Below are 23,201 nucleotides of genomic sequence, written 5' to 3'. Positions count from 1 at the left end.
TGTCTCTAGTCGTATGCTGTATATACAACATTAGTCCGAAGAGACGTAGAAAGTGTGGTTCTTCCTAAGAAAAGTATTAGTGTGCGCCCTGCAGTAATATAACATATATTCTCACAAATAACACGAATTAATCTACGGGACACTCGATCAGTATGTAACTGTTTTCGGCGGAGACAACCTATGATAGGGGTGGTAGTTGGGGTCATACATTTTGCTGACCAGTTCTGAGGGAGGCTGGGGGTGTCAGGCGAAATCCTGTAGTGCTGGTTTTAATAAGCTGATTTACCATTCATACTGCTAACAAAAATGTACTGAGATAAAGAAGAACACGTGATAAACAACGAGTTTTATCAAATATTGGATAAACAACGAGTTTTATTAAATCTTTGATAAACAATCAGTATTTGTTAGGAGGGTCATAAGTAAAGAGAAAGTACTGGGGAGGAGGGCAAGGGGAGAGCATCGAAGACAATTAGAACAGAGACAAGTTGATATTCTCCAGTTATTTTCGTTTGGCGGGGGAGAGGGGCGTTAAAGGCCACAAGCAGATAGGGAAGGGAGACGTTTAGGGGTTGTATCAGTACGCATTAAAGCTGTATTCTCTAGTGCATACTACGTGTATCAGTATGCATTAAAGACATATTCTCTAGTGCATAATACGTGTATTAGTACGCGTTAAAGCTGTATTCTCCAGTGCACACTGCATGTATCAGTACACGTCAAAGCTGTATTCTCCAGTGCGCACTGCATGTATCAGTACACGTCAAAGCTGCATTCTCTAGTGCACACTGCATGCATCCAGTACACGTTAAAGCTGCATTCTCTAGTGCACACTGCATGCATCAGTACACGTTAAAGCTGCATTCTCTAGTGCACACTGCACGCATCAGTACACGTTAAAGCTGTATTCTCTAGTGCAAAATCTCTTCAATGTTCAGACACTTCAAACGTTACACAGACTCATCGTTATTTCAAACACAGTAGCATTCACTATATGACATTGATTTACCTAGTTAATATTGAATTCGACAATTTTATTGAAGCTTCACAATTATTGCGAGTAGCAGAGCTAGGGTTCGTTTCTTGATAACGCCAGTCTAGATTAGAGGAAAAGGACCTCCTAGACATATCGAATTACTTAGAACTATTTACTTGTGAACTGCTTAGTCAATGAGATTGATAATTTCTACTAATGGTAAGGAATCGTTTATATGTATCTCCCCACAAACAGGATCAAATATACAACGGTCGTGACTAGAACACGAAATAGCCCACCGACGCGGGGATCAGTGCTAGACTAACCCGCATCAAGCAAGTGTTGTACCACTGGGCTACGTCCCGCCCCATTACGTGTAAAGACACACCTATGATGGCATTGTTGTATTTTTGCACTAATAAAATAGGAAGGGAATCGAAGTTGGATTTAAAGGATTATAAAGAGTATTGTATTATAGTATTACCAGGGGCAAAATGATCAATAAATAAAAAGAAACAAGCAAGCAAAATGAAAAAAATTCAAAACGTTTAGCAACATAACTTATATACTGAGAACATCATGATTGAAATTTTGACCATTCGTAATGTTCTTGTATAATTTATCTAAGCTGTGATTCGATGCACGAACATGAAACTACTATTTCCATTTATTTATTTGTTTATTGATTTATTTGTATATAGTGCATGCTGTGAACATGCCATGTCATCAACCTCACTTGTTTCTAATGTGGTTATGCATGGACATTTCTAGAATATTGTTATCAATGTTTTCTTTCATTTCAGTTTATCTGTCTTGTATAATGGAGAAAGCTCAAGCACAACTTCTGGTAAACATCCACGAAGAGATTACAAAAGGTACTTTCACTGACATACAAATTATATGTAAAGACGGAACAACGACCGGAAGCCGTATTGTCCTTGCGGCGATGTCTTCGTATTTCCGGGTCATGTTCAGTTCTGATATGTCAGAGAGTCAGACGGACGTCTTGAACCTTCCCACGGTGTCATTGTCGGTTTTTCAAGACGTCATCAAAATGTGTTTGTGTGGAATCAATCTAGTGAGTGAAGATAACTGTACGCAGGTAATAGATGCTGCTGAGATGATGCAGCTTGACAACATCAAACAGCTCTGTGAAATACACCTGAAGGAAGGACTGACTCTAACTGACAAAAACTGTCTAGGTTAGTGGAGACTTCTAAAAATTTACAATTTCCACGACTTGTCCAACAGAGCACTTTCCTATATGGCTAAGAAGTTTGCTGATTTTGTTCAAACAGGAAATGTTGTTCAGCTGACAAAGGACGAACTTCTGGAAATAATTTCCAAAGAAGAGATGGAATGTACCGAAGATATCATTCTGAAAGGCGCCATGAAGTGGATTGAGCATAATAACCCGGAACCAGATGACGTCAAAGTTATTTTTGAAAACGTGCATCTTGATATTGTAGATTCACAGTTTCTGATTGATGACGTGGTATTTTCAGACATTGTTTATAAAAACAAATCTGTCCAGGTAATGATACAAAAAGTGCTACGTTCACAATGTCGAGTGTCGGCTCGTTCAAGAGTCAGTCCTAAAATATCTGATGTCTTCGTTCTCCATCATAACAAGACGTCACTTCTGTCTTCTTTCACGTCAGACAACAAGTGGGAGGCCGTCCCACCAGCCCCAGTAGATCCTGGAAAATTTTACTCAGCAGCAGGTTTAGGTGACAAGATCTATATCACTGGTGGCTTTGACAAGAGGAAATGTACATTAATTTATGATACCATTACGAAAGTGTGGATAGTAGGTCCAGATCTCACACATGACCACTGCTTTCACTGTATGGCAACAGCTAACTCTAAAGTGTACTCGATAGGCGGTCAGTATAGTAATACAATAGAGGAATTGAGCGACAGTGAGACGCACTGGCAGGTTGTTGGAGATTTGGGATTGACACGATTGTTCACTTTCCCTGTTACAGTTGGTGAGAACATTCTCGTTATGGGAGGAAGGAAATACTCAGTGGGATCAGATCTTATCCAGTGTTTTAACACCAGAACTCACACTGTCAGTCAGCTGAACACAAAGTTACCATGTAGCTCTGAGTCACTAAGAGGCTCTGTTCACCTCCCAGATGTTTATCTGTTAGACTACGACCGCCACGTGATGCATCTCCAGGTCACTAACACGGATGGAGACATCCAGATTCAGGTTAAATCCACAGCGGAATGGAAATCATTTAATTATTATTTTGGTGTAACACAACGAGACGGAAGCTTGTTGTGTTTTACAAAAGATGGAATCAGCAAATTCAACGTCGCTGAAGGTAAAGAAGAACAGAGTACATTCTCTAAGTCACCTAGAAGTGGCGAAGTGTACAACGTGTGCACAAAGTCATCTCGGAAAACATTGCATTGATTATTCATTGATTAATCTCAGTGGGAGAGCTCGCCTCATGTTCTGAGACAACATTAGTGTTACAAACAACACCAGGCCTAATGAATACACTGCACATTCCCTAAGACACCTAGAAGTGGGGACGTTTACAATGAGTGCACGGTGTTCTTTATGACTTCATGTTTATGTCTTTGTTACCAGTGAACTTGATCTTCAATGTCAGCAGATGAAACACACACTCGTGTAAAATAACATTATCCTGTTCCTATATGTAAAGTTTGATGAAAATCGGATAAGCCACTCTACACCAAATGGACACACTGTTAGAATTCTGTATTAATACCAGTGTGGGATCTCGCCTTTTATTATCGTGTTCTGATTAGATTAGTCTTCAAAACAGAACTAAGGCTAAGGAAAACACTGTAAGAATTCTGTATTAATGCCAGTGGGGGAGCTCGCCTTTTATTATCGTGTTCTGATTAGATTAGTGTTAAAAACAAAACTAAGGCTAATGAAAACACTGTAAGAACTCTGTATTAATGCCAGTGAGGGAGCTCGCCTTTTATTATCGTGTTCTGATTAGATTAGTCTTAAAAACAAAACTAAGTCTAGTTGTAATCCATTTACAAATGCGTAGTGATTCGTTTGCAATCTTATACAGCCGTTTGACAGTAATGCTAATACGAATAAATATTGTTATCCAAATTCGGGCATTTTCTTTTATTTCGAGGAAAAAATCAACCTTTCCCCATACAAAAATGGGAGCCCATACGTCTATGGTGTAAGGTGGGTTAAATGCATCCTATCTATTTAGACTATGTGACCGTTGATGTGTGTGTGTGTGTGTGTGTGTGTGTGTGTGTGTGTGTGTGTTGATGTGTGTGTGTGTGTGTGTGTGTGTGTGTGTGTGTGTGTGCGTGCGTGCGTGCGTGTGTGTCCCCTTTTTATTATTATTTTTTGTCATTTTTTTAGTTATTATTTTAGTTATTTATTGCTTTCTGGTGTGAGCTGTTTTAAGGGGTTTGTTTTGTTTTTTCTTTAATTTATTTTCTTTTTCTTTTTTGTTTTCTTTTTTTAAACGTTGTTCGAGGATGCAGTGTGAGATTTTTGGAGGAGTTTCTGGAGTATTATAGTGTTTGTATGGTAATGACATGATATTTTATTAGTGTTTTTGCCCCTCTCTCTCTCTCTCTCTCTCTCTCTCTCTCTCTCTCTCTCTCTCTCTCTCTCTCTCTGTATGTTTTTTGTGTTTGTTTTATGTGTGTGTGTGTGTGTGTGTGTGTGTGTGTGTGTGCGTGTGAGGGCGCGTGCGTGTACAGCGTACGTAATTTGAATCAGATGGCAAGATGGGTTTAATCGTTTTGACGTATGTGTCAACCAGATGTGAGTCAACGGGGAGAGGAAAATTCCACGGCGTTTGAAACGTGTCCATATATGGTCATGGCGTGGGAACACCATGAGTTATCCCAGAACGTGTTCAGACACGTCTTGACCTCGAGATAGCGGGGGGACGCTGTCTTGGCAGGGGGGGTCTGACGTCACAAGAAATGCCCGAATCATTGCCGTAGTCGGTGGTTAAGACGGGGGTAGATACCGGGGTTCGCGTGCTTGAACCTTAATTGAAATATAATCATTAAAATAAGTTGAAATAAATACAAATAGTAAGCTTTGTTTTAAAAGTTTAACGACACCACTAGAGCACATTGATTTATTAATTATTGGCTATTGGATGTCAAACATATGTGGTAATTTTGAAACATAAAGACGAAACCCGCTACATTATAGTAGACATGATAGCACATACCACACTACTCCTACTGTCTTTGATATCCACAGATAGCTGGCGTGTGTGCGTGCGGGCGTGCTTAAACCTTAGCGGGATAGAGGCACCCAACATATTATTTTTACGGTGTTTTGATACATTAGAGTATTTCGTATTGCCAGACCGTAGAGGATGGTCCCCGAGACTTCATAACAAGATTAGCCAATGAGAAGGTTGCTAGGTTGTTGTTATTTTGAAATACGATCTTCTTTCATATCTCACAATGATTGCACGATGGTAATTTCAAACATTAACTGACAAAGCATTAATATTACATATATATCACTATAAAATAAATAATGAATGTATACTCAAACCATATATACCATTTAAAGAATAACAAACACGGGGGTGTTGGTAGTGACATCTAACGTAAGAGCAGATAATCTCTCTCACCCTTACACTATCCCCACTGTCTAAACACAGAAACAATATCGTCTGCTAAAGATACGTAATGATAAACACGCGGGTCGCTTCCAAGTATTACTTTCTTACTACGCCGCGGCTGAAATATGATACCCTTGAAGTTACAAGGACATGTTTTATTTAACGACGCACTGAAGCTTACAAAGTCGAGTTTAAACGAAAACATATGTTATTATACAAATCAAGACCTTAATTTCCGATTTTGTTCAAAGACAGAACGAAATACAGTGGGGAAAGTATATACACTTATTCGGTGGCCAGTAAGGGAAGAAAGGAATGTGCGTAACACCCCATCCCATTACAAATATTAATAGAGGAATGTATAGACGCCTTAATCGGTAGGTGAATAAGGGAATGTGTAGCACATTGCTTTAAAAGCAGAAGTGATTAATAAAAGAAAGGAATGTGTGTGTAACACCCCAGCCCATTGCTTCGAAGAACTCGTTAATTGCAACTCAACACTCCAAACTAACCTTTGATCAAGGGAAATAACTGCACAGAGTACTTCCCTAGAGTACTAGCCCTGACCGTTTAATATCAATTTTTACCAAATGGGTAAATACAGTGATCGATCTAGGATCGATCCCCGTCGGTGGTTCAATAGGCTATATTCAACCAGTGCAACTGGTATGTCAAGGGCCGTGGTATGTGCTGTCCTGTGCACACATCCCTTGCTACTATAATGTAGCGGCAGAGACTGACATTCAATCACAAATCTAGTCATGGAGTAAAACACACAAAAAACAAACGCAATGGTTTGGGTTTTTCATTTTATTTCTAAATGACAAATTGAAAACTACACATATATAAAGTGGACACACATTGGGTTACATCGATAGGCCTTAAGGGCGACAGCTACCCATATATATAAAATGGACACACATTGGGTTACATCGAGAGGCCCTAAGGGGCGACATATGAATAATATGAGTGTTCATTTCTCTTCATCTTCGTCCTCATCATCAGTATCATCACCATCGGTATCGTCGTCGTCTAGTTCGTCCAAATATTCGCCGATCCAGGAACGCATATAGGTCAGAAAGCGAGAGTACGTGTCTTTAAATAACTTCCATTGTAAAGTCTTCATGTTTCTTTCGATGGCATCTTGGGACATGCTTTTTCTTCGTAGCGTTTCCTCTTGCTTTCGATATAGTCACGATCGATGTCGAATTCACGCTCGATCATCAGATGTACGCCTTCGTTTTCCAGATCGGGCGACGGCTCCTCTTCTTCATTTCCCTCCTCACACGTTTTCACCTGTCGCTGCAAGTCACTCCCGTCTTTAAAGACCAGACCACACGTATCGCAAGACTGCATCCTCTTGACTTTTTTCAGATAGAGCTCTACCTCATCTTTTTCTTCGTCGTCACTTTCGTAGGCGGGTATGCCTAGTAGTTTTCTCTTGGATGCGTTTCTTTGCATGATTTGCACTTAGAGCTCTTTTTTTCGACGGTGGTTGAAACTCTTCTGAGACATTCGCAGTTACGTTCGTGCTTTTATACCATTCGGACGCCCCGTCTCTGAACCATTAGGCCTAAGGCGCCAATGTTCGGGCGTGGTCGGTTTCAAGTCTACCAAGAGGTGTTCCGTAGGGCCTGTGGGTAGCTTCCTCAAACCGTTGCATCAAATGACGAGTATTTCCAGGATACATCTGCTGGGCCAAGGTTAGGACTTGTTGCTTGTCGATGAGGATGTTGAACAGTGCCAGGTAATGACAGTTTTTTCTCTGCATCGGGTCCTTGCTGTTATAGAGGTTCTGGTTGATGGCAATCACAGAGAGGTTTCTGTGGTGACTTCCTTCTCCGTGAACAGATCGGTGATGCGAGGGTCTTTTCCAGCTGTAGACATCAGGTCGTCCAACACGATGAGATTTCTGACTGGGATCCAAATAACGATCCTTTTCCAGATTCTCGGGTAAGCCTTGAACATCCATTTTGATCGTATCATAGAGGGGTTGCCATCGTTTGTAGAGCCAGATGATGCGTTGAGGAGGCGGGTGGATTTTACCATTCCGACACGATCATAGCGAACGGATGTAACAATCTTAGGGGCTGCTGCTGCTGTTGCTGCTGCTGCTGCTGCTGCTGCTGCTGCTGCTGCTGCTGCTGTTGTTGCTGCTGCTGCTATTTCTGCTGCTGCTGCTGCTGTTGGGAAGGCTTATTTTCAGATTCCAAGAGTCCATATTTATTTGATACGTGCCGAGACCATGACGACTTTAGATGTCGGGGGCTTGTTCTGTTCCTCTTTTTCTTTTTTCCAAGTGGGATCGTAGAGTTCTAGACATCGATCCGCGCTGTACATCATCTGACTTTTCCCACCACGCTGCACTGGAAAATGAGGTTAAAGTTTGCCTTGGGCTTGCAACTTGTAAAAGTGGGTCCACTTGTCCGCATCGGGAATGTACAACTTGTACTGGTTTGACATGTTGCGCCTCTAAAGGTTCTATCTCAAATGACGATGTTACCCATTGCCCTTTTATTTATACTCTCTATAATTTCTCGCATGCGCACAAAGATTAAATTTTGTGTGATACGTATGGTCCATCCCCCTTCCCAAAGCATAGCTCGTGCACGGCTCAGAACCACTCTCAGGGCCACAGGGCCACAGGGCCACACCCAGGGCCACAGAGCTACACTCAGGGACACACGCAGGGTCACAGGACCACACTCAGGGCCGCACACAGGGCTACACTCAGAGCCACACACACAGGTCCACACACACAGGTCCACGCACACACACACACACACACACACACACACACACACACTTACATTAATAACAAACAAAACGTGTTATTCACATGTTTATTTTACAAAACGAAAAGTAGCACACACGTGTTTAATGTCTTAATACATTGTTAATGTAGGGACATCTCGGGGACAGCCTGTAATGTTCCATCACTGGATCGTCCATCTTCTGCCATCGGTAGGTGCGTAGTCCACAACAGTAGCAGATGATGGCATCGTGGTCTCCCATGTAGAAGAAACCGGCCTTGGCAAGTTCCCTCGGTATGTGGCTCATCTGGAGGGGCCACCGACCAAATGTGTAGAGTCGTGTATAGAATCCTCTCATTTCGGGACGATGACAGAACAAGTACTGTCTCGAAAGGCCACCCCATTCGTCATCGGCGTCGTAGGCGTCATCATCATAGAGAGCCGAGTCCGTTTTATATTCTCGAGCAGCATCCATCTGATCCATGGGTTCTTCCTCCACGGGTTCACGGGTATCCATGGGTTCTTCGTCCACCATTTCGACGGGTTCACGGGTATCCATGGGTTCTTAATCCACGGGTTCACGGGTATCCATGGGTTCTTCGTCCACGATTTCGACGGGTTCACAGGTATCTATGGGTTCTTCATCCACGATTTCACCAGGTTCACGAGCAGCGTCCGTTTGATCCATGAAATGTTCTTCTGGTTTGGTAACTACTCTTTTGCATTGGATCGTGTGTCTTTTGGAACATTTGCATACCAAGATATCGTCACCGCAGCTACAACTGCTGCTACTGTTGCTGTCCATTCTAGAATATCCCGATGCCATCTCTGGAGTGCACGTCATAGTACCAAAGAAGAGAGTACCGTGTCAAAGTTCGACGTGCACCGTCAAATATTTGCGGAGTAAAAGCAGCTGTGGGTGTGATTGGTAGTAATATGTGACATTGACTATTTGTGCAAATACTATTATCCATTGACAATAAATAAATACACTTTTATTTGTTATACAGTTGTTATGCAGTATATACCAGAGGTTGAAACTAATGCGGGGTACCCCCAAAAATGGAACTGCAATTTTCAGCAAAAATGACGGTTGCTATTAAAAACATAATTAAATCTCTTAAATGATACGTGACCCCCCATTTTCTTGCAGCTATATTAGATGTGAGGTGCCACACTTTCTGTTGCTGTACTTCCTGGGTGTGTTGAAACGCTGCTTATATCAGTTTTAGTAGTAAACGTTAACATTATCGGCAATAGGAATTGATTTGGTCTAATGGAACCTATAGCATATATTCACTATATTATCATTATTTTATATTGTGTGCCATTTACTGTTATTTGACAGTCATAATTGCTTAATTAGGTTACACTCAGGCATGGGAGTTCATAATGACCTTGACCTTGGCATTAATTTACTGTGCACTGCTGAGAATAGAGTTTGAAAAAAGTCTGTGCTTGACCAATTGGTCGACTGACGAATGACGAAGAGTTCTAAATCTAAGGTTTATATACACAATGTCTGAGCATGTCCAAACACGTCCTGCGTTTTTCCTGTGACGTCACCGAGCATGTCTGGACACGTCTAATATCTCGGGTTGCATTCCGAACACTCTATGGCACCCGTCAGATTCTGATGATCTTGGTGGCACGGTATGACGTCTCTCAGTTCCGGCACAAAGTCGTAGATAGTGTCAAAGCATTTCTGGAGGTCTTTCCACTGTTCGGCAGACAGTCGAACGCCGCAACGGGAAGGTTTCAGTTCTTGATCACAATACCACCACTGACGAATATCCACGCCGGCATAATTACGTTCGACGTAAACGTTCCCACTGAGATGCTGCGGTACACTCGATTCTCGTTTGATGGTGGCCAGTTCCAACCACTGTTTCATCGTCAGAGAAACGCCTTCCTTGGTGAGAATTTTTTTTTCATGGTCCTCGTCGAACTGACGAACGTAAATGGCAATGTCCCCCTTCCACAGTTTAGCCACGACGTAGACGTTACTGTCAAGGGCTAGTTTGCATCTCGTGTCATTTTCTTCGTTTTTGACAAGGCCCTCTGTAGTGTTTCTGTTATATCTCGATGCCATTTTATATATAATATTATATATCGTAAGTATCATTCATCAACGGTATACGTTTTCTCTATAGCAGTGTCGCTGAGCGAATGGCAAGCGTCCTGAATCTAGGTTTTTATAGGCCCCACGGTAGCGTCCCCACGCTATCTCGAGGACAAAAACACGTTCTGGGATGACTCATGGTGTTCCCACGCCATGACCAGGGCACAATATTTCACGCGAACCGCCGTTCTGTTCGCGTGTCGGTTACGCAAAATTAAATTTACGCGAACCGCAAATCGGTTACGTCGTGACCTGTAGACTTCAGAAATTAAAACTTGCAGACTTTACGATTACAGTAAGTTTATTCATGCAGATATACTACTAGTATTCCGACAAATGTTTTAGACTGATTTTTAGATACTTAATGCGTGGCAAACCAGTAGACAACGGTATATTGCAACGGTTGTAACTTGTGACCAAAGGCTCAGTATAGAGTCGAGCTAAAAGTTTTAAACAAATGTGCATGGACCGCTAAGGCGCCTAAATTATCTGCTGCTATTCTGTCTCTAAAGGAATATTTGTAGACACAATATTGGATTGCCTATAATTTTACAAAGGTTGAAAACGGTTTTAACATAAACAAAAATGCTAAAATGTCACAAATACTAACATCCCATAATGATCTTCAAAATCAAATAATAAACATTTGGGACGTCACTGTAGTATAGAAATACCAGCGATAAAGTGAAAGTAGCATTGCCACCACAAAATATCAATGTCAAATTGCGATCTTTCTTTTTATGTTATTATAAGATTTATTTTTATTAATCTAATCATGCACCAATGAGTAGCCTGTTTTATAGTTCAGAGGAACTGGACATGTGTTGTTTGGGTTTTTGGTGGGCTTTTTGTAATCTGCTGTATACTAAATTTTACATATCAGTGACAAATGGTAGCCTTTATTTGTTAATTATGAAAGAAAATTATTATCATGCACCAGGGAATGGACATTTTTCCTCCAAATGTATCTATTTTGTTTCAGTACTGGGCTGATATTTAGTCCTTTTACAATAGTATTAACTTCCGCAAACTGCACAGAGGTTCTAGAATACGGTGGCCCGATGTCCCAGGACAGTGGCTTTTAGATTCGGGCAACTAAAAATTACTTTTTACTATCCCGATGGCAAGTGGTGAATAATAATAATAATAATAATAATAATAATAATAATTAATAATACATCTACAACGCTACGATCGTACAAAAACAAAAGAAACATCTACAAGTCACTTCTTTCGATTTGCAAGCATTAGAGAAACTGTTTTATTTTTGTATTTTGTTTTAACTTTATGTTAAAAATTATGTATTTAAAATATAATTTCAACGTAACTTTGAGGTAACCGATCAGGTAATCCACAGGTTACGCAAATATAATTCACCCACCCGACGGTTAACACACTCATAAAACCCACCCTATATTGCCATCTAATAGCCATTAACGACTTCCTCGCCATCTGTTTCCTGTACATCAAAGGAACAGCTGTCACAGTCAGATAAACCCCCCGTCATTCGACACCACTTTATGGGTCATTAACGACTTCCGCACCATCTGTTTCCTGTACATCAAAGCCCCCCCCCCCCCCCAACAGTTAAGACACCCATAAAACCCACTCTATTTTGTCATCTGATAGCCATTAACGACTTCCTCACCATCTGTTTCCTGTATAGACCCCCGACAGCTGCCAAAGCCATTAACCCCGTTAAAGTAGCGTCCCCATGCTTAAAGGTCAGCCAGCTGCATGACCCGGAGGTCAATGCACAGAACGTGACGTCATTAGGCCACGCCCCCACGCTTAGAGATCAGCCAATCAGAAGAGGCCACGCCCGGGTCACGTGACCTAACTCATTTCAATACATGATACTCAAGTGCCAGGTCTACTACTAACGTCTGATAGAGGCTAATTCATTCATGCTATTCATATGGTTATAAAATACGGATTTGAATTAAACAACGGTTTGAACTTTCCGTAGCCTACACAAATGTATTCGTTACGGAAACCGGCGAAGTTGGCCAAATTGTTCGTAACAGTTGTCTACAAGTCCCGAAAATGACAAGCGAGCAACTTTCTACTTTCTTTAAAAAAATAAATAAATAAAATAAAATTAGGCAAAGACAATTCAAGAGTAGGCAGAATCAAAAAGAAGGAAAACAGATGGTAGTAGAGGTATGTAAATGTAGGAATAGGCTGAGTTCTCCTTTACTAAAAACGTCGTTTTATTTAATTTTTGGGTAAAGCGATCGTTGGTGGGTTTTTTGTTGTTATTAAATTATTATTTTTTTTTAATTTGCGGGGGGGGGGGTGCGTCTGGGTTTTTGTTTGTTTCTTTTTTTCTGTCTTTTTTTATATACATATTTAACGTTTCCTTCAAAACAAAGTTTAGTAATCGAGCACGAACACTTGACATCGTGAACATGCCAATGAGTTCAATTATGGATTTTTTGTTTCATAAATAAAAGTGGAAGTCCTCCTATAAACCGAATTGATACCATATCTCCATCTCCTACGTGTTCATTTAGATCGTCATGTCCAAACGGTCACTTTCTTTCTGTTTTGTTTTGTTTTGTTTTGTTTGTTTTGTAGTTTATTTGTTTTTTGTATTGTTTGTTGGGGTGTTGTTGTTTTGTTTGGGGGTGTTGTTGTTCTTTTCGTATTGTTTGTTAGTTTTGGTTTTTGTTTGTGTTTTGTTTGTTGGGTTTGCTTAGGGGGTTTTGTTGGGGGTTTTGGGGGGGTTGGGGTTCAAATATAATATATTATAGATATTTACTTTTTTATTGTGAATTCATTTGTTTCATGTAAGTGTTCTGCTTATTTTTAGTTAGAAATTGTGTTTGTTGTGGGGAGTGTTTAATTTTAGCGGACTGGATATTGCATGTCTCATATCCTGTTGTCAGTTACATTGTCGGTCGCTAAATAAAATATTCTGTGAGCAGCTTCTAACATATCTTCAAGATGTTAACTTATTTTGTCCTCATATATAGTTGTAGAGTTAACCGTTTATATTAGTTTGGTTGAATACAACTCACACCACAGCTGATCTTGGTGACGTTAACCATTTCATTCAACCATTGTTTTCATGTATCTATTTTCATTCTGGTTCTCAGTGTTTCTCTTCCACAATAAAGACTTTCTGAACAAGGTGGAGGGGCGGGGCGTAGCCCAGTGGCAAAGCGCACGCCTGATGCACGATCAGACTAGGATCGATCCCCGTCGGTGTACCCATTGGGCTAATTCTCGTTTGAGCCAGTGCACCATGACTGGAATATCAAAAGCCGTGGTATGTGCTATCCTGTATGTGGGATCGTGCATATAAAAGATCCCTTGCTACTAATGGAAAAATGTAGCGGGTTTCCTCTCTATGACTGTGTCAAAATTACCATATGTTTGACATCCAGTAGCCGATGATTAATAAATCAATGTGTTCTAGTGGTGTTGTTAAACAAAACAAACACACTTCTGAACAAGGTGTCCGGCTTACCTAAACTGGTCATTTAGATTATCGGTAAAAAGACAAAGACGATGACGATTGCGCATGATATCGGTCGTCATAACTACAAAAAATAATTGACACTCTGTTCCAAGGAGACTTAAGGGCCTTGTTTGTGTTCCTAGGTAAATCAATTTCATTTAACGTTTCTTTTGTTTAACGACACCACTAGAGCACACTGATTTATTATTCATCGGGTTTTGGATGCCAAACGTCTGGTCATTGTGACAGGACAAGACAGAACAGAACAGAACTTTATTACACTCAGGGCCATCGGTTGATGGCATTTGAGGAATGTATATATATATATATACACATATAATATAATAGCATTAAGATGACAGCGTTTGAAAAACAATTCATAAACTGTAAATAATGACAGTCTTAGGAGGAACAGAAATGTTTGTTGATAATAGTTATAAATCTACACAACGTTCTTAGGGTGTCTATGTTTTTACAATTAAAAAGTTGCTTAAAATTGTTTACATTTGATCTTGTAAAATAATATGTATGCATATATTTTAATCTGTCTTCTGTAAATGTTGTACATATAAATAAGTGGTGATTCGAAATTCATCACCAACATCATCAGTAGTACAATAGATACATTTCCTGTAAAAATATTTCCTATAAAATATTGGTCCATCTTCCTGTTTCAATAGGCAAAACGTGATTATGAATTACATATAGTTTTATTTTTATCAAGTATATTAAGATATGTGACACATTTAATTAATTGCAATCGTGTGACAGGGTGATCCGATATGGCCGTACGTTAGTCCTTCCCATCAGGGAACATCGTTCTGTTACCATGGTATTTACTATAAGTTATTTATTCCTGTGTCTATTGTGTTCTCAGCTGCACACGAAAATAGTGGGGTTTGGGGGTTATTTCCAAAACACTTTTACTTTTCTTCTTACGTCAAACCAAACTAAAATTATTTACAAATGGACTATAGCTTATATGGACCGTCCTGAGTGGTTGGTTGCAAATGCTAAGATTTTTGTCAACTAACAGAGACGTTTTAATGCTTATTGCTTATTTAATAAATAAATTTTTCAGCATACAATATCAGTGGTTGTAAATTAAATGTGTTTCTGATCGTCATAGTACGTTACTTTTCATTTGATTTCCTTGATATACCAGTCGTGGTGCACAAGCAGGAACAAGAAATAGCCCAATGGGTCCACCGTCGGGGATCGATCCTAGACTGACCGCGCATAAGGCGAGCACTTTACAACCGAGCGCTAACAAGACAAATATAATATAAAACTCGTCTTTTAAATGCATACATATTTACTTTCATAATATTTCATTCGTCTCGAAACAGTTAATTTATATTTTTTATCGCATGTACGAAATCATTGGGAGACCAAATCCAGTTTGGGCAACTTACAAATATTAGGATGACCAGAAACACACTGAATATAGGACACTGATATTCTAAAGAAGAAACTATATTCAGTCTGTAATATAGGACACTGATATTCTAAAGAAGAAACTATATTCAGTCTGTAATATAGGACACTGATATTCTAAAGAAGAAACTATATTCAGTCTGTAATATAGGACACTGATATTCTAAAGAAGAAACTATATTCAGTCTGTAATATTAGTCGTTAAAGCATTGTATTAGTCGGACACCTCTTACAACGGCATCAAACTCAGGACCGTCTCTTTAACATTAAAGTAGCTGGGCTTCAATGAAACAAAGTTTGTTTCTTTCTTTGTTTTCTTTAACGACACCACTAGAGCACATTGATTTATTAATCACCGGCCATTGGGTATCAAACATTTGGTGTTTTTGACATATAGTCTTAGAGAGGAAACCCGCTACATTTTTTTTTATTAGTCAGGTCATAGGGCTTAACGTACACGTTCAGAACAACATTTTGCAATGCACGCCTGTCATGGGCGCAGGTGTCGACTTATGCCGGCTCCTTCGTCCAGGACAGGAACTTTCCATTTGTACAAGGGATCTTTTATATGCACCATTCTACAGACAGGATAGCACACACCATGGTCTTTGGAATACCAAATGTTTGACATCCAAAAGCCAATAATGAATAAATGTGCTCTAGTGGTGTTGTTAAACAAAACAAACTTTCTCTGCGTGACTGAGGAGTTATGGCCATTGCGTCCCTGGGCAGCGGGTGTTTTGAAAAGAATTTAGAAGGATTGAATAATAAGACAACAAGAGTTATTTACCTTTAATTCTATTTACTTCTTTATTAAAAAATATAGTTTTGGGGTCGTTTGACAATTTAGTTTGGTTTGATAATAAGAAGGAAGGAAATGTTTTATTTATCGACGCACTCAATACATTTTATGTACGGTTATATGGCGTCGGACATATGGTTATGGACCACACAGATATTGAGAGAGGAAACCCTCTGTCACTACTTCATGAGCAACTCTTTCTGATTAGCAGCAAGGGATCTTTTATATGCACCATCCCACAAACAGGATAGTACATAGCACGGCCTTTGTTACACCAGATGTGGAGCACTAGCTGAAACGAGAAATAGTCCAATGGGCCCACCGACGGGGATCGATCCTAATCCATAATGTTTCGTAACGTATATCATGATATCCCCACCCTCGGCGCGTTACGTATTTGTGGAACGTCCCCTTTTTCTTTCTTTTTTTTTCTTTTTTTCTTTTTTTTCTTTTTTTGTTGTTGTTGTTGTTGTTGAAGATTGATATTGGTATTGTTTAAAATAATAGAAGCCAACTTAAAGTTCCAGTCTCGGGTACATTTTTCGTAATTAAATCTTCAATATCGTGTATGGCCTACTTTAAAGGGTCAGACCCATAGGTTTTAAATACTACGACGTATTTTTCACTATTAAAGCCGTTTTTAATCATTTAAATTAGGAGTACTTACATTTTATTATTTCCAATATTCATTTTCGTACACCTGAAGTGGTTCTGGTCATCCAGCTTTTTGTAATAATCCAAAATGCATTTTTCAGAATTCTAACAACGCACGTTCGTCTGAGAAGTAATGGTTATCGAGACAGGCTCTAGTCTATTTTTAGACGATATTTCAGCTTTAAACATCACAAACTTCAGCTTTTCTCTGTTATAACCTTATCCAAATGTTTTGCAGGTTTGTAGATTAACTCAACTTACTGTCCATTTTCACAGGCTTAAACTAGAGTCTGCGCCTTTAACTATTCAGCATAATTTTATATTATCATCCATTTTGGCACATTCAGTCATTGTAATATTGCATACCATAACGCTGGAAGTTTAGACTAGGAAAAAAAGAAATTTGAAATTAAATCATTACGCAATTAGAAAACAGGTGTATTTATTGGTTGAGAGTAGGGACTGTTCATTGTTGTGTAACAGTAATAACAATCTCATGAAAACCATCCGTAGTTTGTTTTAGAAAAATAAAAAACAAAAACTGTTGAAATTAGAATGAGACAACCAAAAACATTTTTTTCCGATTTGCTAACGTAGATCGGTGCTTTTACTGTCACAAATTTCCTGTCAAAGCGTCGCCATTAAAATTTGCGGCAGTAAAACTACTGACGTAAATCCAAAAGCACAGCAGAGCAGGGCCCCGTCCCACGAAGAGATCTTAGCCCTAAGATCACCGTAACTGCACACCTAAAATATACACTTAAGGTAATCTTAGCGTTAAGATCGTTTTGTGGAACGAGGCCCTGGGCAGTAGCTAGCGGTATAATAATAGAAACTTACTGGTTATTGATGTTGTCGTTTTAAGTGTGTAACCTTCCTGAAATGGCTGCAGAATGGTATCTTAGAGCTTTTAGAGTTCAAAACGTCCTGGGGGCATACCCCCGTACCCTCAAGTATCTTGCGTGTTCCATGCTCGTTCGTTCCAAGAATTCATATGCCTGTTTCCCCCACACCTCCTCCCCACAAATGAAAATCCTAGCTACGGCCCTCTGGTCATCCCCTAATTTTGTGATAAACGATTCTTGTTCAGACACTGCCATATTTGAACAGTTGTCTCAGTTCAGGAGCAACACCCCCCCCCCCCCCCCCCCCCCCCCCCCCAAATGTTTTTGAAAAAAATACTGGTTATTGATATTGACGTTTTAAGTATGTAATTTCCTATGTCTTGCGCCTTCCATGCTCCTTCGTACCAAACATTAATCTGCCCTCCCCACCCACCAATACAAAGTATATTCCCTCGTGTTGTTTAGGGTGTATACCACCAAATCAAATCTCATAGACGACAATAGTAACATATGGCTAAAAATCCTATCCGCAATCGACATATACACCGAGGATATATAATAATAAATACTACCACCCATCACCCTTAAAGTGAATTAGAAAAAAAGTGGGGGTCATTTCATTTTCAACATATTCTCGTGCTTATATCCAATTAAGGTTCAAGCACGCTGATCTGGGCACACAGATCAGCGTGCTTGAATCTAATCTGTCTTGGGTTGTGGATTAGTTGTTGGTGATTAGTGAGAGAGAATAGGGTGTAGTGGTCTTACATCTACCCATTGAGTCGTTAAATTTTGCTCTGGGTGTGAGTCAGTACCGAGCTGCGAACCCAATACTACCAGCCTTATGTCAATGTGGTCAAGCTGTAGCGCTCATTTCGGAGATAACAGGTAGCGTCTATGACTACCCAAGTTCCGCACAAAATGTGAGTACTTTTTTTTACAGGTACCCCATATAAATTCCAAGCACACGCCTACTTGACACAGTGGTACTAGATGAAATCATATTGCATTAATTTTTGGCCCAGATGAAACTATATTTTTCTTTACAACCAATACACTCACATTTATCACCAATCACAAGGCATGTGGTATTAACTGCACTATCAAACGGTCTGTTCACCTCGAACTTTCACCCAGCCAGAAGTTGTTTGTTTCTTATTTGCTTTTGTTATTGTCTGTTTATTTTTGTTGTTTGTTTCTTTGTTTGGTTTTGTTTAATGCGAGTTAAATGCATCCTACCACATACTATTTAACATGTTTACTTTAGTTTTATGCTACGTTTAGTGTTTATTTTTGCGGGGTTTTTGTTGTTGTTGTTTTTGGGTGGGTTTTTTTGTGTAATCCTGGAATTATTGTGTGGTGTCTGTCTCTCTATCTGTCTGTCTCTCTCTCTTTCTCTCTCTCTCTCTCTCTCTCTCTCTCTCTCTCTCTCTCTCTCTCTCTCTCTCTCTCTCTCTGTATGTGTGTGTGACTGTGTTTCTGGAGACAGGATTTAGCTCAGTCGTAAGAGTGCTCGCTTGAGGTTCTTCCATCGCAGGTTCGAACCACCTCGATGGATCCATTAAACTGACTGTATTTTCTTTTCTCGTCCCAAACAGTGCACCACAACCTGTCAAAGGCCGTGTTATGCGCTTTCCTATCTGTGGGAAGGTGAATATAAAAGATCTCTTTCTGCATTAAAAAAATGTAGTTGGTTTTCTTTGGTGATTACGTGTTAGAATTATTAAATTTTTAAACATCAAATAGTTGATGAGCAATTAATCAATGTCCTCTAGTGGTGTCGTTAAATAAAACAAACAAGCTATCTGGCCGGCTGACTGTCTCTGTGTGTGTCTCTGTCTGTCTCTCTGTCTGTCTGTCTGTCTGTCTGTCTGTCTCTCTCTCTCTCTCTCTCTCTCTCTCTCTCTCTCTCTCTCTCTCTCTCTCTCTGTGTGTGTGTGTCTCACTCTCTCTGTGCGTCTCTCTCTCTGTCGTGTGGTGTTTTCTTTTCTGTTTTGTTTTAATATGTGTGTGTGTGTGCGTGCGCGCGCGCGCGTGTATGTGTGCGTATGTGTGTGTGCGCGCGGTCTGTGCGTGTATATGTGTATGCGTGTGTGTGCATGTTTTCCTGGATTTTGTGTGTGTTTATATGTATACATTTTCTTCAAACTGCAATTGATTTGGCTTTCCTTTAATAAAGAGTTGATATTCTTGAAACGTGTGGCAGTCTGTATACTACTGGAGAACATTCATTTCCTTCCTTTAATAAGGCAGAGAGAGGCAGTACTTTTAACATGTCCATATACCTCTATGGATTCAGGCATGACTGTCCTGGGCCCTGTCTCTGGAATAAAGATTTTATAGTACTGCAGTTGAATTGTCTTTCCCTTAATAAAGATTTTATATGCTTCAAAGGTGTGACAGATTTGGAAGCACGTACCATGACATTTGATATTCAGTTGTGTGACACAGGTAGCCGACACGTCACCCGTTCAAGCATAGCGTAGCGTGTTTCTCGTTCAACATGAAAGATGGAACTCTAGCCAAGGGCGGTTCTAGAACAGATCACATGAGAGGTGTTCGTAGTTTGTTGGTCTCAAAACAAAATAAAAGAAAAAATAAGACACAAAGAGACGCTTTCACTTTTAGTTTGTAGACGGTAGATACTGGGAAACCACTTGATAATATCATTTACAACCCCCACCCGGGGACGCGATACTGTTTGGAACAGCCCTAGCAACCTGTCACGTAATCGACATTTCTAACAAGTCTCGTGACGGCCATTTTGTCCGGAGTTCTATCTCTCTCTCTCTCTCTCTCTCTCTCTTGCTCTCTCTTCGCGTAAAGTAGTAAGTAAATGATTAGTATATATGTTATTACAAATCATCAGTACATCGTTAACTGGAACATAAAACACGTGTAATTCTGCTGATAATAAAAACACTTTGATGAATTTATTTCGAAAGAGTTCGACCCGTATTCCTCTATATCAAAGGCTCTAAACACTAACACTAACCATATCCCTAAAACGGGGTACGGTTCGAACTCATACCGAGGGTCACAAAAAATAAAAGTACTTGGGGGTGGAGGGTGGGGAGATCAGTTAAAAAGATATCTCATATTTATCTCCCTTGGGGGTCATCCATAAAGAAAGTACTTGGGAGCGGGGGGGGGGGGGGTGTAACAAAAACACATCATATTTATTTAGCTAGGAGGCCATACATAAAGAAAGTACTTAGGGTGCACGGGGTGGGGGGGGGCAGTAACAAGGGCACCTCATATTTATCTAGCTAGGCGGGTTATACAAAAGAAGGTACTTGGGGGCGGAGGGGGTAGTGAGTGCAATAACAAAGGTACATCATATTTATCTAGCTAGGAGAGTTTTACAAAAAGAAGGTACTTGGGGAAAGAGAGCTGTAGTGCACACGCCTCATATTTACCTTGCTAGAAGGTGTATTCTCTAAGAAAACTACTGGGGGGGTACGGGTTAGTAAATTAGTTATATTCCAGCTAAACAACAGGAATAATTGTCACAAAAACGTTTTATTTTCTTTCGCTGGGCGGGAACGCTGAAGATCATAAAGAGATTCGAACGAGACAGGTTTAGTGGTTCTATCTGTACACGTTAAAGGTGTATTCTCTAGTGCACACTAAATATATCAGTACACGTTAAAGGTGTATTCTCTAGCGCACACAACATGTATTAGTACACGTTAAAGGTATATTCTCTAGTGCACACTAAATATATAAGTACACGTTAAAGGTGTATTCTCTAGTGCACACTACATGTATCAGAACACGTTAAAGGTGTATTCTCTAGTGCACACTACATATATCAGTACACGTTAAAGATGTATTCTTTCGTGCACACTAAATATATCAGTACACGTTAAAGGTGTATTCTCTAGTCCACATTAAATATATCAGTACACATTAAAACTGTGTTCTCTAGTGCACACTACATCTATCCGTACACGTTAAAGATGTATTCTTTAGTGCACACTAAATATATCAGTACACGTTAAAGGTGTATTCTCTAGTGCTCACTACATATATCGGTACACGTTAAAGCTGTATTCTCTAGTGCACACTGCTTGTATCAGTACACGTTAAAGCTGTATTCTTTAGTGCAATAGTTCTTCAATGTGCAGACACTTCAAATGTTACACAGACTCAACGTCATTTCAAACACAGTAGCATTCACAGTATGACATTGATTTACAAAGTTAATACAGAATTCGACAATTGTATTGAAGCTTCACAATTATTGCACAGTGGCAGAGCTAGGGTTTCTTCCCTCATGTCGCTAGTGTAGTTCAGATGAAAATGACCTCCTAGCTATATCAAATTACTTAGAGCTATTTACGTCTGAACCGCTTAGTCACTGAGACTGATTATGTCTACTAGTAGTAAGGGATTTTTTTTTATATGTATCACCCCAGAAACAGGATCAAATATACAACGGTCGTGACTTTGCCGGCCTGTGGGAAACATACCCTGAAAAGGACAACCACCCATCGCCCTTATAGTGAATCAGGACAAGAGTGGGGGTCATTTCATTTTCAACATATTCTCTTCCTTATATCTAATTAAAGGTTCAAGCACGATGACCTGGCACACACTTCGGCTATCGAATCTGTCTTGGACAGGGCATTAGTTGTTAGTGATTAGTGAAAGAGAAGAGGGTGTAGTGGTCTTACATCTACCCATTGATTCGTTAAAACTTGTTCTGGGTGGGAGCCGGTACCGAGCTGCGAACCCAGTACTACCAGTCTTATGGCAATGTGGTCGAGCTGTAGGGCTCATTTCGGAGATATCAGGTAGCGTCTATGACTACCCAAGTTCCGCACAAAATGTGAGTACTTTTGTTTACAGGTACCCCATACATATTTCAATCACAAGACTACTTGACACAGTGGTACTAGATGAAATAATATTGCATTTATTTTTGGTCTAGATTAAACTACACCTTTTTACAACCAACAAGGCCTGTGACATTAAAGCTGCAATCACTGGAATATTTTTATTTAAGCATTTAGAATAGATGATCCAGTTCTGTTTGGTACATATAAGGTCCACCACATCGCTATAGTTTGGCAATGCTCGTTTATCTACATTATCTAGGTCAACTACAAACGCAATGGCCAGCTTTGATTTTCTTCAATTAGCGGGACGCCAGTAGAACTGGGACTTTACGTGATTTGCGCAGGCGGTGAGCTTCTCACGTGATTTTGAACAAAGTTAACTGTCTTGATTGTCTCATATCTCCGAAACATATTTATATCCATAGAGGTATGGTACATCTTTCCAGGGGTCAGTGAGGGATTTGCCTTGAAATTTTAACAGTTGCCATCGGTTGGTATACGCGTTACATGTAAGGGGGTGTCAATAATTATGTAACGCTCTAAGAGGAGAGGAAAGATGTCGGTGTATTCGATTTACGTATCATTTAAAGTAAAGTTTGTTTTATTTAACGACACCACTAGAGCACATTTGAATTGTTTATCTTATCATCGGTATTGGACGTCAAATAATAAAATTATGGGTCATTCTG

General features: G+C 39.9%; 2 protein-coding genes across 2 annotated transcripts; both read left to right on the top strand.

Moving 5' to 3' along the window:
* Positions 1-1,796: 1,796 nt before the first annotated feature.
* On the top strand, positions 1,797-2,183 carry LOC121366234 (actin-binding protein IPP-like). Its single transcript, XM_041490755.1, has one exon. It carries the CDS (start codon positions 1,797-1,799, stop codon positions 2,181-2,183), a length of 387 nt encoding a protein of 128 aa, XP_041346689.1.
* Positions 2,184-2,240: 57 nt separating this feature from the next.
* LOC121366233 (actin-binding protein IPP-like) lies at positions 2,241-3,401 on the top strand. Its single transcript, XM_041490754.1, has one exon. It carries the CDS (start codon positions 2,241-2,243, stop codon positions 3,399-3,401), a length of 1,161 nt encoding a protein of 386 aa, XP_041346688.1.
* The last annotated feature ends 19,800 nt before the right edge of the window (positions 3,402-23,201 follow it).

Source organism: Gigantopelta aegis, unplaced genomic scaffold (genome assembly GCF_016097555.1).
Source record: "Gigantopelta aegis isolate Gae_Host unplaced genomic scaffold, Gae_host_genome ctg5049_pilon_pilon:::debris, whole genome shotgun sequence".
Classification (NCBI taxonomy): Eukaryota; Metazoa; Mollusca; class Gastropoda; order Neomphalida; family Peltospiridae; genus Gigantopelta; species Gigantopelta aegis.
Note: the sequence above shows the minus strand (reverse complement) of the source record. Positions and strands in the feature narration are given on the sequence as shown.

Coding starts and splice junctions, on each gene's coding strand:
- LOC121366234 (XM_041490755.1), top strand. CDS start 1,797: ATGGAGAAAGCTCAAGCACAACTTCTGGTAAACATCCACGAAGAGATT.
- LOC121366233 (XM_041490754.1), top strand. CDS start 2,241: ATGGCTAAGAAGTTTGCTGATTTTGTTCAAACAGGAAATGTTGTTCAG.